This window comes from Phragmites australis, chromosome 23 (assembly GCF_958298935.1).
Source record: "Phragmites australis chromosome 23, lpPhrAust1.1, whole genome shotgun sequence".
In the NCBI taxonomy this organism is placed as follows: Eukaryota; Viridiplantae; Streptophyta; class Magnoliopsida; order Poales; family Poaceae; genus Phragmites; species Phragmites australis.
In genome coordinates this window covers 1982995-2002263 of record NC_084943.1, presented here as the reverse complement: position 1 = coordinate 2002263, position 19269 = coordinate 1982995, and the positions used below count along the sequence as shown (strand labels likewise).

The 19269-nt window shown below is 42.3% G+C and overlaps 2 protein-coding genes across 3 annotated transcripts; both read right to left on the bottom strand.

Moving 5' to 3' along the window:
* Positions 1-367: 367 nt before the first annotated feature.
* LOC133906172 (ethanolamine-phosphate cytidylyltransferase-like) lies at positions 368-9056 on the bottom strand. Its single transcript, XM_062347979.1, has 9 exons — positions 8474-9056; positions 6857-7092; positions 6399-6580; positions 5470-5541; positions 5178-5245; positions 4873-4993; positions 1262-1327; positions 1074-1196; positions 368-779 (listed from the first exon to the last, which is right to left on the bottom strand). Exons 1-9 carry the CDS (start codon positions 8806-8808, stop codon positions 708-710), a joined length of 1275 nt encoding a protein of 424 aa, XP_062203963.1. The 5' UTR covers positions 8809-9056; the 3' UTR covers positions 368-707.
* Positions 9057-12864: 3808 nt separating this feature from the next.
* Positions 12865-17838, bottom strand: LOC133906581 (vacuolar protein sorting-associated protein 32 homolog 2-like). 2 transcript variants are annotated; one of them, XM_062348524.1, is made up of 7 exons: positions 17784-17838; positions 15601-15781; positions 14757-14856; positions 14261-14346; positions 14101-14192; positions 13697-13811; positions 12865-13536 (listed from the first exon to the last, which is right to left on the bottom strand). In XM_062348524.1, the coding sequence occupies exons 1-7, from the start codon at positions 17822-17824 to the stop codon at positions 13360-13362; spliced, it is 792 nt and encodes a 263-aa protein (XP_062204508.1). In that variant the 5' UTR covers positions 17825-17838; the 3' UTR covers positions 12865-13359. The 2 variants fall into 2 exon arrangements, with proteins under 2 accessions (XP_062204508.1, XP_062204507.1); XM_062348523.1 differs by lacking the exon at positions 17784-17838 and adding an exon at positions 17016-17350.
* Between the last annotated feature and the right edge of the window lie 1431 nt (positions 17839-19269).

Genomic DNA, 19269 nt, shown 5'->3' with positions numbered 1-19269 from the left:
CGTGCCCGTGGCTGCTCAGTGCACTATTAATTTGGGTCGAGATCACAGGTAGCACGTCCCTCTCCATGGCGACAACGTGTACCAAGCAAGCAGGGAGTCCAGGACCAGCAGAGTGCCACCAGTTGGCAGCAACCTTTTGTCAAGATTCATCAGTTACTCACAGATCCATATCGTATCATCAGATCCCAACGTATCACCAACCTCACGTTCATCCAGCAATCCAGGTGTACCATCAAACACAGTTGCCATCACCGACCCACATGTACCAGTTGTCCAGTTCAAGAACGCAACAGTGCTCAACATAATTTGTGAGAGGACTGACTTAAGATGCCGCATACAGTGGAGATGGGAGCTCGGGAAAAGAACATCAGCAGCAAATAGTTAATCAGGCTAACATTCATGGTTTAATACTGTACCACACAATTCTGAAAAACCTACAGATCTCAAATGGAACTCAGCCGGTAACGACAGTCGCAAGGCCGCATATACAGGGTTAAAAATAGGCTACAAACACTGAGGGAATGATCGGAATGCTTCTAACGTCGCACCTCTGCTAATCACTCATCAAGGTTGCATCTGACGCTTCCTACGCTATATGAGCAACACATCAAAGATGCTGAGAAAAAGCTAAAACTGTGGATCGCCCAATGAAGGTTTGCATCTGAAAAAATCTAGGCAACAATCTTCATGCAAGATCTGCTCATAAGTTACTCTCCATTGACAAAGCTTTTACTCTCGTAGTACTTCTTTTCACTGGCTTCTTTCTTCTCGTTCCGATTCTGCACGAGGCAAAAGGACAGCAAAAATGAATACAAACCACACCAAGATCGATGGACCAGATCACCAGAATAAATGAAAACCACACCAACCCCCACGTCAAAGAATACATTGCTGATCATAGTTTTATTTAATGTACACATGCAACGATACCCAAGCCAATATCAGTAAACAATAGCTCCCGTATGCACATTATTGATATGTAGGGGACAAAATCAAATCACATGCATGCGACTGAAAATATGTACTGTCGTACATGACTCCATGGCCACCTGATATAACATCATAGTAGTTACCTGGTAGGCTTCATGGTTAGCAACTATCCTCCTGATAATAGTACTTGTAGTGATATCCAAAGGGCTCTCCAGCCTATGGTAAATGCCCATAGCCTTTGGAACAGCATATGGATTTGAATCATCCTGATAAATGCAAAAGCAACAATTATTCCATTTGCATATTCAAATAAAAAATACAACTTAATTACCTGCATAAAGTCCATGTTCTCAGCGATTGTTCCATGAACGACTAACGAGATATTGAACGTGGTAATCTGCACAAGAAAATAGGAAGTCATAACTAAAATTGCCACAGGCGGTCACACACAATCTGATAGTCATAACGAGATATTGAACGTGGTGTTTGCATTATATGGCCTGGGTATCAACTAATAAGGTTAGACAGTACGATATAGCAGCAAAGTCAAGATTTTGTTCCTGAGGAAGGGCTCAATTGTTAACCTTCAAAAATATGTGACAGATATGTGGTTTCTACTTGGTGATTCAATGCAAACAGTGTGGAGTGTGGACAAACTGAGGACGCTGATCACATCTGCTCTGGGGCACAATGCCCACATTTTCTCAGTGTACTAGTGCTATAAGGCATGCCTTTGGTTGGGACATAAACTCAGCCATCGATAGCTTCGCAGAGACCTAGCAACTAATGGTTCTTCTATTGCAGCTTAGATTGGGCAATGTGACCAAACATAAATCAAGATTTACTTTGCAACCAAGGTACTATCTCGGCTTCTCAGATGAAGACCAAGCTGCTCGGTTGAAGATATAAGGAAAAAGATAGGGGAAAAGCTTGAAGTTATGAGACCATGGAGGGGCTGCTCTTTGTCGCTCATTGTTGTCTCTTCTTTAGTACTGAAGTAGCACATAATCAGTTTTGTATTCTGCACAGGTAGTATACTTTTTGTGCAGGTGCTATCTTGATGTTTCCTGACTTTTGCCATTTCGAGTTTTTTTTAGTAAACATTTTTTCAGGCTATGAGTATGGGCCCTGCTCTTTATGATTAGGCTATAAGTTAGTATTTACGATTATGTAAATTGTAAGAAATAAATTCATGGTTTCATCTCTGATAGAATATAAGGATTGGTTAATATGATTGTTGTATTGCATTGAGCCTCGAGGGCGGAATATATAGAGTACAAAGCTTGGAGGGTAAGAAACCTCTCCTAGAGATAAGACAGGTATCCTGAGATTACAATCAATCATAAACTACCATATCTGGAGATATCCCAAATATACTCTATCATCCCCCTGTAGTCGCAGCAGTAGCGTCGTAGATGACGAGACTGGAGAGGAAGACGAATGGCATCCCTCCGCAGTCAAAATAGCGCGATGTAAATGTTGTGACTAGAGAAACCGACGAGTTACTCATGCGGATGGTAGCCCTTTGTGCCTGATGTCGAGATAGCGGAGAGCGAGACGAGTAGCCGTGGTCGAGGATGACGTGCGTGCGATAGCTATAGTCGACGTAGCCATAGTCGGGGTTGTCGTGGTCGAAGGAGCCGCTCCTGAAGCCACGGGCGCAAGAAGGCGTCATGGAGACGAGCGCAAGGAGGCTCGAGGGAAGAAGATAATGACGTGGACGAGGCAATCGTTGAGAAGAGGTCGATGCCGAAGTTGACACAGTCGAGGTCGTGGAGGACGAGGTGTGCACCGGGTTTGCCAAGCCCAGGAATGCGTCGGGGACGAAGGTACGCACCAGTGTTGCCAATATCGGGTGCGCGAAGGTAGGGATCCCAACCATGTGCCAATGTCTGAGGGACCAACAGAGAAGGCCTCGAAGGTCGCGATGCGCATAGCGGTGAGGAGTGCCGATGCAGCTCACGGTTCCCAAAGGAGACAAAGGAGTCGGGGAGGAGACTACGACGTTGGCGACAAGGTTGTGCTGGACGAAGGCGGTAGAGGGAGGCAGAACTAGCGGCCTGGAGCAGCGACGCCGGTGTCCAAGAGCGTGGCGGCGGTGCTCGAAGCCGGCGAAGAACACCCGAACAGCATGATGAAGACCAAGTACGCCGACGACTAAGGCGATGACGCGTTGAGAGTGGCAGCGTCGATCAGTCGGAGTGTCGTGGCATGCAAGGACAGCGATGTAAGGTGATGGTGAGATCCTCCGTTGGCTGAACCGCACCTGGGGGGTACCTGAAGGCGACGGAGCGACAGCCCCGGTTCTCGAGAAGGGGGTACGCGCGTGCTCGAGGGGGGGAACCACTGCCGATCTGCTGGGAGTTGTACGATCGGCTAATCAGACCAAGGGCACACGAGGTGGTCGTAGCGGAGGTGTCTCGATTGGTGGAGGCAATGACAAACCAGCGTGGAGTGCCATGCGTTCAGGGCAGCCGGGCACCGCGTGCCCAGCCGTGCTGCACGGGTGGAGACGTGGCGCATGGAGACGAGGCGTGCACCGATCCATGGCGTGCGAAGAGTCGAGTGGTGGGTAGATCCATGGGTGTCGTTCCAAGCGCGTGGATGGTGCAGAGATGGAGACCAACGACGTGTCGAAGTCAGAGACATGCGGGAGACATGCGACGATGCGGCATGCGGATCCAGGCAACGGCCCGTGGTGCGTGGACGGAGACAAGCGACGCGGCGTGGAGACGTGTCGATCCAGGTGGATGGAGGCGTGCGGGCAATGCGACGTGGAGACGGGGACCGGCGATGCGCGTGTTGATGGACGGACGGGCGATGCGCATGTCGACGGATGGAGACGGGTGGAGCCAGATCCAGGCGTGTGGAGTTGACCGGCGTGAAGACATGTAGACGGGCAACCGGGCGTGTGAGGATGCCGCACGACCTACTGCGCCGCATGAGTGGAGAAGCCGGCGCAATGTCAAAGCCAAGGTCAGAGTAGAGGCGCGAGGACGACGGGCAACGCAAACCGATCTTGGATCGGAAAAACCAAAGGGAAACGTCGATTAACGACCAGCGAGAGAAAAACCCGATCAATGGATCGGTGAAAAACTCTAGGGCGGCCGATCAACACGATCGGCAATGCGAACCCTACGTACAGGAGGCGCTACCCCCAGCGGAGATCATGGAGATCGATCTCTCCGGCGCGCGCGGTGCGGAAGCTGACGGCGGCTAGTGTTTGTAGCCTAGGATCAGAACATAAACTCGTGATACCATGATAGAATATGAGGATTGGTTAATATGATCGATGTATTGCATTGAGCCTCGAGGGTGGAATATATAGAGTACAAAGTTTGGAGGGCAAGAAGACTCCTAGAGATAAGGTAGGTATCCTGGGATTACAATCAATCCTAATCTACCATATCTGGAGATATCCCAAATATACTCTAGCAATCTCCATAAGATTAGGCTATAAGTTGTTGTAAGAACTAAATTCATGCTTCCATCAAAACTGAGCCTGGCACTTTGCCCAATGTAAATAGCATATCCATAATGGAACAAGAAGTGCTAATGGGCTTACACCTATTTGGAATCTGATTCAGATCTCAACCAACTTTTACTGCATGTCTAAGGCCCAGTTAAGCTAAGCTCCAACCTAGCTTACATCCACAATACAAATTGGATGCAAACATTCATGGAACTTTTTGTAATTTAAATTTTAACCATGCCATGAGATTAAGACTTATCCATCTGTATCAATCCATGGATACGAGCACATCAGTCTTATTTTTATCTACATCTGGCATAGCATAAATGCCATGTTATAGATCTTACAATGAATGCATTGCCTATTGTCTTAAGAGTGCCACGTTGAAGGAACAACTACAAGCAGATGCATCATGCATCTTATACAAAAATTAGGTAATCTCATGGTTAAGAACAGAAAAGATAACTCACCATGTCTTTTGAAACATCCCATGGAGCACCAATGATCACCTCATCAACATAACGGCAAGCCAAAACACTCAAACTTCGCTCATGGAGATTCATGATCGGGCGATGTCGTCCTCGAGTTGAACTGGCAAGTAAACACCAACAGAAAAATAGGCTCAATGTTATGTTAAAGGAATTGATTGGAGATGCCATGCTTTGAAAGAAATGCATTCAACTGTAAACAAGGACAGGTGAAAACTGAATAAACTTGAACATTGTAACTTACAATAATCAAAAGAGGAGAAAAAAAGAAGAACCCATCGTACTACCTTATGGTCTGATCTGTGTGAATGCCCACAAGCAAAAAATCTCCAAGCCCTCGAGCAAGTCGCAGAAACTATAAATACAAGAATGTCTGAATCACTATGTTTTGGAGGGTTAATTTCAGTTTGCTGTCTTGCAAAACAAAACAAAAAATGAAACAAAAGTACAGCCAACACAAGAATTACACAGGCAAATGTATCTCTAAGCTGACTTAGCTGAGATAGATGCTGTAGTTTTTTCCACAAACCCTTTTCCCTTTTTGGGTTGGTGGGCATGTGGGAGGGGATTCTCATTTACCTCAACATGTCCAGCATGGAACAGATCAAATGCACCATCTATGTAAACTATCCGAGAATCTGGGCCTGGACCCTGCATTGGGAAAGCCTAAAGTTAACAGAACAAACAAGTAGCCATATTCCAAGTTTAAGTTTAGAATTACAAACCAGTAATTCCATCTAGTAAATTAAATCAGCCATTACAAGTTTCCAAGAAATGAAACTATACTATAGTCAACAAAATTTATGTTCATGTAATCAACAAATGAACAGTTGATCTCACAATCATATGGATTTTTTCTGACAATTCAACGATATGTCAGATTTTACTCCCTTTTGTTGAAGAATATATTACTTTTTGGACAAAACAAGGTCTCCAATAAGCAACTTTGACCATCAGTTTTCATAATAACATTAGAATGTTAGTAAAAAGTAAAAAAAAAAAATGTAAGTCCTTTGCATAACAAATCCAATGCATTATTTCCTGTGACTAATCCAAAAGTTTTGTATATATTAGCATCGATGTTAAGAAAGTTAGACCATTCAAATTCTCAAATATTGTATATTTTTGACAGAGGAAGTATTGCTTATGAAATAACCTCTGAACTTGTCTAAATCACGAAATGACGAACTTATTGTCAGCCCATTAAATTGGCTATCAAATGGCAGGTAATTAACTGATCAAACACAACCAGCGATGAACTGTTGCCAAATGGCAAAAATAACAGTAAAGTGATGACAGAGTATGATCACACTCTATTCCATCTCAAAGGAAACATCGCCGTGATGCTTGTTTATATCTTCAAATGTGAATGCAGTGCATCAGCTTGATTGCATTAAAATTAAGAAATTGATATTTTACCCCCCTAAAAGAAAAGAATTTGACAGTGGACTATTCAGAAACTAGAAGTAAATGATATATTAATGCATGTGAAACTGTAGAAGTTATACCCTGCTATTTGAGAACTGAACTATTCGCCTGGATGTAGGAAGAAAATGGGATACTCTAGTCCCACTTTCAGATCCACCATCATCAATTTTCTGGCCATGTCCGCTACTGAACTGTCTTTGAAGCGAAGAGTGATTGTGGGCATCAGAAAATGATCTCTCTCTAACACAAAGAAGCATTCTTCCTGTCATGAAGAAGTACAAGATCAACATGAGCATAAAACCTTTTCATCACCATAAAAGTTTTAAGACTAGACTTGTTGACAAAAGAAGTCTTTGTAGATCTAGGATCAATTGCAATGTTGGAGGAACGCTGTGAGATTCAATCAACTCTTCAACAGATATAACTTGTAATAGAGAACTAGAACCTAGATATTCCCTGTTTCAGACTTCTATCATTATTAGTAAAGCAAACTTTAACATTAAAAACAGAAAAGAAAATACTAATGCAGAATTAGTACCAACAATGTCTGTTGTTGACACTCCCTCGGTTCTTTTAATCTGCTTATATCGGCCAGCCTTTTTGGCAAGGGCATATGCATCAGTACCATCCGGTAACAAACAAGGATCGTCACCATGGATAATGTAATCTATGTTATACTCATTAAATAGCTTGTTCATGAAATCCTCAGTTATGGCATAAGGTGCGTCTGGAATGACATCATCTACCCACTTCACAGCACGGACCATTATCATTCTGTATTGCCAAAAAGGGAAACATCAGAAACTTATTATAAACATATAGGAATCAGGGAGCAACATATCTTATACTTTCTGATGCATCCAAAGAACCAGAAGCACAACACCAAAGAATGTCTAAAATTCCATACAACCGGGTCACATATAAGACATAACACGATACAAAAAATGAGAGAAACAAAATTGATTATTTAAGTAGTATAATTTTTCATCCATTTTGCATATAAGAAAAGTGTCAAACAGAGTAACCTACTTACTTGATCAAAGAGTCACATAAACACTTGTGCTCTTACCCTAACTCAGATTCTTGGAATGTCTGGATGTATCAATACTATCTGCCACGAGAGCACATAAAACTACCTAGATTGTCCCCATTTTGTGCAGATTGCAGAAGAGATTGCTCCAAGAAAATTTGTAAATCTAGCAGATACGCAAGTGTTTTTTGAAATAGTTTTTTTCTGAGCAATAACTCCTGGCAGCAAACTTGATTTTGTCATCCTTTTTTGGAAGGAAAAAGAAAGATGAGAAAGAGAAAGAGAAAAGTTCAGAAATGGCATTAATCACCAAGAGAAAATCAGTAACCATGGCAATTTGTGATACAGAAAGAAAATTGACTTTGTGACGATTAACTGAGAAAAATAAAAGTTTCTTCTGGCACATGACATGTGGGCGGCAGACAAAACCTTTGCCTTGCAATTACAATTCAGGCGATCAAAAGTAAGGTTATTACTTGTCAGAACTTAAAGGAAAGACTGGCCCATACCACACATTCAAGTTTCACAGCATTCAGTTCGTTCATGATAATAACTTCTTCATATTCATGTCAAACATGGACCAATAGCTTCATGGTTAGAGCCTTCGATGTGAGAGGAGCTTATCAGCCAATATTTTCATCACGGTTACCAAATGGAATAGAGCTAACATTGCCGGCTACTGCCCAGATTGAAATCAACACAGGTCCAAAACAGAAAAGCAGTCAATCTTTCCCGTAGTTACGGGAACAAATTTCCGTGACACACAAATTGGACAAAGGTAGAATCTTTGATTCAACGGCTCGATGTAGCAGCACCTTGACAAATTTATTTGGTCCGCACAACAAAAGATTGCCCAAGAGTTAGCAAAGCGGCACCCAATAGTAGTTTCCCCAGCAATTTGAAACATCCACCGATCCATGTAGAGCTGAACTACTGCTCAATTTGGGACTTAGAGCAGATAACTACGGAAACAAAATGTTACTTCATGGACAAATTTGAGAAACCCATTAAAGCGCTCAACCACTAACCTGAGTCGCATAATCGTATGGTAGAATTACACTGGACATCACATGAGAGATCAAAAAAGATGATACAGTGATGTGAAATTAGAGGGTTCGGGAGTACCTCTCGTGCAGCGGCGTAACGGGCGGTCCTTTGTTGGCCTTGATCTCCTCGTCGCTGATAACACCGACGATGAGCTCGTCTCCGAGGGCGCGCGCCTGGCGCAGCGCGTTGCAGTGGCCGTAGTGCATCATGTCGAAGCAGCCGTCCATGTACACGCGCACGGGGCGGCGGCGGCGGCGCCGGAACCGCCGCCGGAGCGCGTCCACCGGCGGTAGGCTCGGAATGGACACGGGCCCCGCTAGGTGGACCGCGAGCACCGAGGCGCCCAGCAGGATGCCACCGATGACGCACGCCGCTACCGTCCGGGCGCTGCAGCCGCTGCTCCCCGCCTCCATGGAGACAGAGGAGATAGACGAGGACGGGGAGGAGTGAAGCGCGGTTGTTTTGTGCCTGTCTGTGAGTGAGAGTGGGGTGGGATCTAGGGTTAGGGATTAGAGTGCGCGGCTCGAGGGCCTGAGCGCCATGGGAGCGAACGCGGGTGGCGGCGCGGCGAGGGCGAATGCTCTGGTTCCTCCTAGAAACGAGGGAGGATTCAGTTCACGGGTACGTTCGCGGTGTGAGCGTAGCGTAATTCAGAAATGCTGTTTGGCAAAGATAACTCTTATTCCAATCGAAAAGCTGCTGTGAAAACTATGTCAAACAGACTTAGATATCAAGAGAGAAATACTCTATCAGAGGATTGAAATGTTCCTGTCTTGAGCGAACGAAATTTTTTTTGTCATCATTCTCACCTTTACTTTTTTTTACATGCACCTTTTTATTGTGAGATCTATTTGAGATTTTTTTAGTGCGAAACGAGAGTCAAACTCTCATCGGCTATTTCTACTTATAAAGTTTTGCCACTGCATTACCAGCCCATCTGCAACTCGCTCCCACCTTTGAGGAGTTTTTTTTTCATCCCCATCTCCAATAACAGTCACATAAGTATTAAGAATATCAACAAATCAACATAGTTTATTATCAAAACAACAATTTTAAAGAGTAAAAATTAACATGAATTAACTTATGTACACATTAAAAGAGATTTAACATGTAACTTAAGGTTCTATCAACTATATAAGACATAAATAGAGCACTCTTGTTTCTTTTAGTATTTAGCTTTTTAAAAAAATGGAGCTTTAGTTATATCTCACTTGTTATTATACTTCTAATTGGCCCCATGCGAGTGACAGGAACGGGGACAAAGAAGGGTACTCGTGAATCTCCCCGACGGCACGGGTCTCTGTATGACGGAATGTGACTTTCTGCACTCGATGCGCAGAGAATCCAAGTCACAGCGACCAAATGTTCTTTGAGATTGTGACGTGTGGGATATGATGCACATATGTTCATGAGTGGATCTACGTTACGCCACGGCTAACGGTTTTCTTCGATGATAAAAATCTCGTTATGAAGAAATTTTTTCTCTTAAATATTTCAACAATTTTTTTCACTGTTACTGTCACAAAAGGGTACTTAAGCTCATTTCCTTATGACGAAATTCTTTCTTTCCCTTCACAGTTTCTCTCAAAAGAAAATTATTGAAGATAAGAAAAAATAAAGAGAATAAAAATTAAAAAAGAATATGGTTAGAAATAATCTTATAGGTGGAAAGGTGCATATCAAGTAATTTTTTGTTTTTAGTAATTTATCATATATATTAGGTCTATATGATATATATAGCAGAACATATAATCTAATAAATATAACAATAACAACAAGATCTTTAATATAATAACTAGGACATCTAGTATTTTTATTATGAATCCGCTTACGTCCACCAGAGAGGCAGTGGTCAAGCTTCTTTGCGCATGGTATTCCCCGTGCACATATTCCTCTTTTCTCTCGTTGACACGTGCGCAGGTATTTTCCCTGTCGGCAAGGATGACCGCGCCATAAGAATTTCTCTTCCTATGCAAGATCACCAGATGGCACAAACTAGAGGGGTCCAACAAAGTTGATTTGACCCCTGTACATCTGACTTGTACCGGGGAATGGGGATATTTGTTTGCGTGTCAAAACCTTGGTCGGCAACCAGATGGTGGAACAAATACTAGATTCTCGTTTCTTATCGTGTATGAAACTGGCAATACTTCACTTTCTCGCACGATCATCTGTCAATGATAACAACAATCCAGAAGCCGTGCGATCTGGGCTATGCGTGTGGTTTATTTCAACTCAATTTTGTTTTTATTCACTAAAGTGTGTTTAGTTATCTGTATAGATTTTTTAAAGCTACAGTGTATATTCTGATGAGTAGAAACAGGTTAAGTGGATACAATAACTGTAAAAAGAAGAGTGATTGGTTATTTTTATGGACGAATGCAATTAACATATGAAGATGTTTAGTTGTCTGCATAGTCGGATGCAGCGACCCTGCACCTAAGACTAACGAGTGGGCTCGTTGCATGATTGTAGCAGATGTAATGCATCCACTAGGCTAGATTCCATAGAGAAGCTCGATTCGGGTGTATCTACTAAGACAGGCTACAACCATATAATTGCATTCGCGAATGTAAGGAGAAACTATGCATGCAAATAACCAAATAACTTCTCGACGGGAATATACATACGGACAGAGCCAGGATGACCCTGATACGAGCAATCTAAAGCATCTAGACCCTTAATTCGTGTTTTGTTAATTGATGATAATGCGTTTTTTTGGACTAACATGTTTAAATGAGTTATAAAAAGGTTAGTCACAGAGATATTATGGAGCCAGAAGATGCATGAGTGAAAACACATAAAAATAGCTAGCTCAAGAAAAATATATAATTATAGGGCATTTTTTAGGAGTTTAGAGAAGAGAAATTGATCGGATTGATAATATAAGTGTCGTATTATTAAAAGGAGTTAATGTGCGTTTACTTGCGATATCTATAGTGACATAATTGCTTAAACTTGTATTTTATATAGAGTGAGAAATTTAGTTTGAAAGAAACCAAACAAATGTTGTCTTTGGGATGTAAATTTAGTTTGAAAGAAACCAAACAAATGCTGTCTTTGGGATGTTTCTGAGCTGTGGCGGTCTGACCGCTAGAGAGGCTGATCTGACTGTTGTATAAACTTGGTCGATACTTAGTAGAACTCAGTCCTGATCTGACTAAAGAGTGTGCTAGTCTGACCACCAAACGAATAGAGGGGTTCAGACCCTCTGGTCTGGCAAGTGGTCTGACCACCGGTATGGCTGGTCCGATCGCACTGGGAATAGAGAGTTGACCACTCTGTTCCCTGCTCGTGCTCTGATCGTGAGGCGTCACGGTCTGATCGCCCTAGGAACAGAGACTTTTGGCATTCTATTTCTTGCTCGCGGTTTGACCGCCAGACGTGTGTCAGAGTCATCATCACACCTTTTGTAGCCGTTGTATTTGCGGCGATCCGACCGCCAATTGAGTTGCAATGTGACCGCCTAGTGCGCAGATGTGTCAAATCAACAGCAACAGTTATATTTTTGTGTGTGGGCTATAAATAAGAGCTTGGCTGATTAAGGAAGGGGTCTAGCACTTCACTACAATTCATTGGAGCTTTTGCATTCCTTCTCTTCCTCTCTTAGCTTAGTGGTTGCATTTTTTAAAGTGTAAGAGCATCTAGTGCATAACTTTAAAGAGTTTGAGTATTGTAGGCACTAGTGATCTTTCAAGCAAACGTCATCAACTTATTACTTTTGGAGGTTGCCGCCTCCTACACGGTTTGGAGGCTGTTGCATTATTAAGTCCTTTAAAAAAGATTATGAAAGAGCCACAACAGTGATTATAAGAGGCTTTGAGCATGCATTGCCGGAGAGGCTAAGTGCTACTCTAGTGGAATCGAGGTATTGAGTACTTCTTGTTCTATTCTAACTTAAGATCAAGTTACTCGGTGTGAGCCTTTTCTCATGTGAGAATTTGATACTTAATAGAGAGGTGGTTAGAAGTTTGAACTCACCTCAACATGGATTATGGATGATCGGTAAATCATCGATACCACGAGATAAATTTCGTGTATCATCCTTTGAGCAATTTACTTTCATATAATTTACTTTATACAATTTATCTTCCTAAAATATAAATTGTTGCATATCACCCTATAATTACAAACTTTGATATAACTCTTAGTTATTTTCATATTGCTCTAGTGATATTTAATTTATTTCCACAAGTTTCGTTGATCGTTTAGCAATTAGTTTTAAAAACTACCTATTCACTCCTCTAGTCGATATCCTAGATCATACACAATCAAACATGCCTTAAAGGTGTGTTTAATAGATCGAATTTATCTCAATCTAGCCTGATGGATGCATATAATCTTAAAAAGAAGCTTATTTAATTATCTGCATCTACTGTTCTAGTCTGACTCGACGAATACAAATATACGCCTTCAGCCTAATCCGAGAGTAAAGCTCGATTCAAGCTTCTCTCTATAACCCGATCCGGTGAATGCAAACTTTTACATTCACTCATACGGACGAACACACTTATTAGTGTTACAAAACCATTTTCATATGAACAAGCAATCACAATCTTAACTCTTGCGTCTGCTTTTACGACATCAGATTTAATCAACAAAATAAAAACTTAACTCAGCCTGTCTAAACAAATACAACAAACCAAACACTTTTTTTTTCAATAAATATAACTTACTTAGCTTATATAGCTTCACAAAACCTTATCCAGCGAACCAGACAGCGTTTCCTTTTCGTCCATTTATAATAGCGCTTTGCTAAGCAGAAATGAAAGATACTCCAGGAGTCCAGGCAAAGCTTGGTCAGTTCTCAGTTGTGTGCCAGGCTACACGATCATGATAAAAACTAGGTGAAGGGATCTTCTACGACAACCTGAATTTACAACAAGTTATACACATACGTGCCAAGATGTCAGTCGTACAAAGAGGTTACAATGTTGCCAATCTCTTCGAATGTCAGCCTAGGGCTAAAGTGCCATCTCTGCCTGAAGTTTGGTCAGTTCATTCAAATCACTCGCCTGTTTAGAAGAGGATGTTGCTTTTGCTGATGGTTCCACAGGCACAGATAACCTCCCCGGTGGTTCAGGCAACTCTTCATCAAGCTCTTCCTCCTCCAGATCTTGCAGCTCCGCTTCTAGCTCATCCTGTTTTAAGAAATTATAAGAAATGCCTTGCATGCCTTTTGAAAATCGACAATGCATGTACTTTTTTCCTTCATGCATACAGTGCCTTTAAATTGACTGGAGTTTGGATTATATGAGCTTGTATACCTTTTAACCAGCACAAAGGTAAGAGAAACAGTACCTCATCAAAATCAGCAGAAGCACCAACTGGTGTCGCAAGAGCCTCCTGTATCTGCCTCATATTTTCTGTCTGTTCGTTCGCCTCATCAATGGCATTTTCAATGTCATCGATATTCCTGCACAAGAATTACCACAGCCAGTTCACCCATCATTAGCACTTCATTATATAATCTACATGAAAGTCATTAATATATATATTTAGTTCACTTCAGATGGTGCACAAGCTCAAGGAAAAAAGGGCCAACAAAGGGCCCTGAGCTATCTTTGACATAAATATTAAATCGAGATTTTCAATGTATAAGAGAAATAGTAGAATGACAACCTTCACATATGTAGTGTATTACAAGCTTAATAAACCATTGTATAAGAGAAATAGTGGAAATAAGAGGGCAAATGGAATCTTACAATGACTGCTGAATAGCTTTGACAGCAGATGATCCGGAGCGCAAAGCATCAACAGTGTCGGTAGTTGCCTTTGCGCTTTCAAGCATTATAATCTAAAAAATAACTACCTATCAATTTACTGCAATCTAAGATGTGTCATCAAGATTCAAGATTGAGTTACCTGGTCATGAACTCGCAATTGAAAATTTGCTAGCTGCTCAATTTGTGTCTCGTACAGCTTCTTTTTCTTTAGACACTGAATTGCAGCTACAACAAACAAGAAGGCATCTCTCATATAAGTTAAGAGTAACAAAAGATGAAAAGCATCACAAGCTTAAGGGGAAAAAAGTCCCTACTGTAGTGAGTAACTTATAGTCTGGGTCTCTGGGAATGGTGTCTAGACATGCAAGCTCGCTAATCTATAGTGTTTCTTTGCTTTGCACATTCATTGATGGATTATGTCCAAGACATGACATTAAGGTTGGTTTTTGACCAAACAAAATGGGGGAACTGGTATTTTTCTTTACAAGCCTTTAGTGGCAAAGCTTTGAAATATTAATGAATAAGCAAGCAAACCAAATTCAACAAATTTAACAATTAAGTATAACAAATTCTCATAATTTGTAACAAAATGGAAGTCAGACAAATATACTTTCTCCGAAGTAATGCTTGCTTACCATTCTTGTTCTTCACTTTTGTATAATCCTTAGCCTTTTCGATTTCAGCAGAACACTTTTTCTGAAGGAAACGCTCTTTCTTCTCCAGCATTTCTAGAGTCTATGCACACAAATAGTACAAAATGTAAACCAATGTGAATGCTAAATCTAAGGTAGCAAGTTGATGCATTTGTGCCACAGGCATAATTTGCTGACTTGTTGGCAATTGCTTATGATGTAGATTGAGGGGCACACAAACATCACGTTGATAAAAAAAAACAAGAGTACATCAATAGTATCAGTATCAAATCTATAATTTATTTATGTCCTTAAATTGATAGCTGCTGTCCAAATTTTGACTAGAATTGGCAATACAACTGATAATATCTTGAATTCAGCTTATTATATTCTTCTGCACACATGCTACCTAATAGTCAATATCTACAACTGGATGGCGGCTTTGACCTGGAAGGACTTAATTGTATTGTTTTCCTCCACTCTGACTTCTAGAAATCCATTGAATTCAAAAACCAGAATGCTCATGTTACAGCATTGAAGCCAAGATGGATAGGGTTGTTTAATGAGACTCGTTTTAATATTTACTTCAAAATACTGCATTCTGAGCATTTTATTTCTTTATATATTTTACAAGTGATCAATTTCCACCTCTAAACCTTCATTTTGGAAGAAAACCAGTTAATTCTCCCTGAACTACGAAGATCCAATCCTACCTTGCCAACAAAAGAAATTACAATACTCCTACTGCTACTATATTAATGTTAAGGGAACGCCAACACAGCTAGAGTAGAAATCAAGAATAGGGAAGACAAGCAAAAGAATCTGGTCACAAAAGGGGTTGAAAGACCTCATGGAGCCGATCCAAAGTGGGCAGGGCAGAGGAGGCAGCCTCCTTCTTCTTCTTGCTCTTGGTCTTCGATAGAAGTTTCTTCAGCATCTTCTTGTTAGTGCTTCTTGATTCTTGCTCTGGTGTGATGATGGCCTGTGTGCGAAGGAATAGGTGGGTGATGAATTGGAAGTGGTCTTCCCTGTTGGGATGAAGAAAGTGAGGGAAGAGGCTGTTAGAATCAGATTCCTTTAGAATAGTATGAATAAAAAGTACAGACAACCATACCGCATGAAGGAAGACTGACAAGGACTTATCTGCTCATGAAAAAGAAAGAAAGCCAATTTCAACGAGATCGCTATCTTAAGATACAAAGATTCATGTCTGGCAGTTTACCTACCTGTGACTATTTTTCGTTAAATAGGTGTTTATTTGAAAATATGTTTGAAAGGACAAAACCAAGATATGTTTGTACAAGTACAAAACACGGACATATCAACTTCTTGAAAAAGAAAATCTGGTGCCGGTTCAAGTCTTGAAAACATGCATCTTATTTTCAAAACAACGGCAAATGAGATGGAGCATGGTGTGTGTCAAGGGTGAACCTCGAATTCATTGGTTTTAGCTTTTATAAATGTATGTGAATTTTTACTGAACAAAATCAATATAGAGAACTTCGACAATAGTATTCCCCTCTAGTAATAGAAGATCCTTTAAAAAGTGACAATTCTACCTGCCGCAAAAGATTTCTACTTACGACAGAAACAACAGTTTCAGCATATAAAAAACTGTAGCAGGTATGTTGGATTAGGTTGGCCTTGCAACCTATATAATCTGGCGTCTTGCTCTGCTTGGCATTAATATGGTATTATGGTTAATTAACAACTGTGAATCCTACATCATATCACTTCATGCTTCTTACTTGAGACAAAGTACTGAGGTAAAGTCTAAGCCATCTTCTTTTCCTTTTAGGACAAGTAGTTGAGCTGCCATTTGCTATCATCTATGTTCTGCCTTCCGAGTGGCTAATAGATGAACGCGCCTCGCTGAATTTGTCATAAAACTAAAAGCAAGATAAAAGGGTATACTTAATCCATGTCTTTATTCTGAAAGCACCCAACTTTTGCAAAAGGGCGTCACAGATTGCCACCCTCTACAGTTCCCCCTTTTTTCTCTGTAACTGCATAGTTACCTCCACGGATCCCCCTCCCTTCCTACGATGCTACAGCAGCACAAAGTAATGGCGCAACGGGTCCTGGTCAGAACCATGATTCATGACCAACCGACCCTGTGGATGAACATATGAAGTAATGGTCCGCAGTTCTTTAAAAAAAAGGAGTCAAATCCCCGCAAGATGCAAGTGCAGGCAGCATCTGCAAACAAATACGCGGGGAGAGTGGGGGAGGGGGAGAACTGCCCCTGTAAAAAAAACTTACCGCCTCGACGCCACCGAGCCTAGCAACCGCACCGACCCCCTAGCTCCTGCAGCCGCCGCCGACGAGCATTTGCCTGCCGCTCGGTGGGACGAGGGTGTGCACTGACGAACACGAATGCAAGATCGCTGTCGTTGGACCAACCAAACGGCCCGAAGTTTCAGTGGATGGAGAAGGCCCGTCATTCCTTCCGAATCGATGGGCCGGTCCTAACAAGCAAGTGGAAGCCCGTGAAAGCAAGCCCTCTCCTCTCTGTTTCCTGGCACGTCGCCGGCGTCCAACGATCGACGAGGAGTTATTCGATCTCTGCATGGCATTGTTGTACGCGCGAGCACCAGCACGCGCCTGAGCGGTGAGCGCTGGCACGGGCGATCGAGTCCTCCCGCGCGCCGCTGCGGCGGCGGCGCTGAGCCCCACGACCAGGAAGTTGAGCACGCGAAGGGCAGAGATGCGCAAAAAATCTATGAAAACTCATGGACAGGAGCAATGAAACGGATTAAAATTTCGCTAATTTCAGTAATTTCGAAGGGAAACAAAATATTTTATTCTAATTTTTTTTATTGACACGTAGCATCACAATAGTAGAAGAAAAAAATGATTGAAATTTTAACAAAATTTCATAAATTTCGGTCTTTTTACCATGAAAAAAATTATAAAACAAAATTTAAATCCCTGCAAGCAGCATACAAAAGTTTAGACTCTAAAACAATCTGACCGAAAAAACAAAATGAGAAATTTATGGCTGGGGCGGTTGGTAAATCAAATACTAACCATGACCCAAACACTGACGAATCCCAATTTGCCGATGGCATACAACATCTGCACCATTTGCTCCACGCAAGTTAAGGTAGGATACAGATAAAAATCACAAAATACAACTAAAAAGATAATAAAAAAACAATAATGACAGGACTATATTTCCGCATATGTACTAGAAAACAATAATTTGCCGATGGCATAGGTGCTAAAAAATCCAGGAAAAATCATATAGACGGGGACTATATTTCCGCATCATCCTATAAAATTTAATACTCTAATAATTTGTAGGAGTCAAAATAAATGTTTGGGGGTGGTCAATTTAAATACCGCAAAATTCTAGGAAAATTCTCGCCGTGCACGGCAGGCATCCTCATGGACTGCGGCCTGGGCGGCTTGCCCGGGGCCGGGTACCGCGTTGTGGTCCTCTTCTTCAGTAGGCACGGTGACCCGCATGGCGCAGAGTTCAGACATCATCCTGACGCTACTCTAGTTCATCCAGAAGGGCAAGAGCTTCACGTCGAGCGAGTTCGACGCGCTCAAGGAGTGCAAGGCTGAGGATGCATGCCTCCGGGAGTTCTGGGACCGGGCCAACAACATGGGCGGCGGCGACGCGAGCGTTGAGTACCGAGAGCGCGACGTGTTCAACATGAGCGAGATGGTGGCGCAAATACATGAGGTAGAGGCGTCTGGGTGGGACCTATTCATGGTGGGTAAGGTGTCGAGGCTGTCGGCGTTCACGGCGGGGATGGCGGAATGGAGCGAGTGCTCGGAGCTAGGGCCAACGGAGGACCAGCTCGTGTCGAGGGACATCCAGACGATGGCGTCGGTTCTGGTGGTGCAATCATACGCGAGGCCGGTGGTTGGGGCGGTGTCAGTGGAGCTAGGTCTGGGCGGCGACACCGTGCATGTTAGAATATATGGGCTTAACCTATTATATTTATATAATTTTAAATAAATCTCAAATATCCAACTATTTGAGGGAGGTATGTTTCTTTAGTCTTATCTTACTAAGTAGATGTGGATGAAGACCAACTTAGAAGGATTTATCTCCTCCACCTACTTAGTATGTATGGATAAGAGGACTAGAAGAATACGTGCGCGCTTACTCGCCTCATCAGGCTGTGACCAAGGCGGGGGCGGAGGGTGCGGGCATGTGACACCTGCGTGAATAGTCCGTCGAAATCGGCTCCAGTTGTTTGCGCAGGTCCGACTTCCTTTTGTGATTTATTTATTTTTGCTGCGTGGGCTAACAAATAAATATACGAAAATCGTGTCGGTCAATACTCTAATCGTGGTGCGTCTCAACCGTGTGACTCTCCCTCTATATATATCTGTCAGCCGCCGCACAAAGGAGAGATGCAAGTTGCATATTCGCAATTAGGGTTTTGCCAATTTCTCTTTGTTGCATCATCGCACATAGACTACTCCACCCTGCTACGCTGGCGTGCACCGACAAACGGGAAAGTATGTTTTCGGAACCCGTCGCTCTTGGGATCCT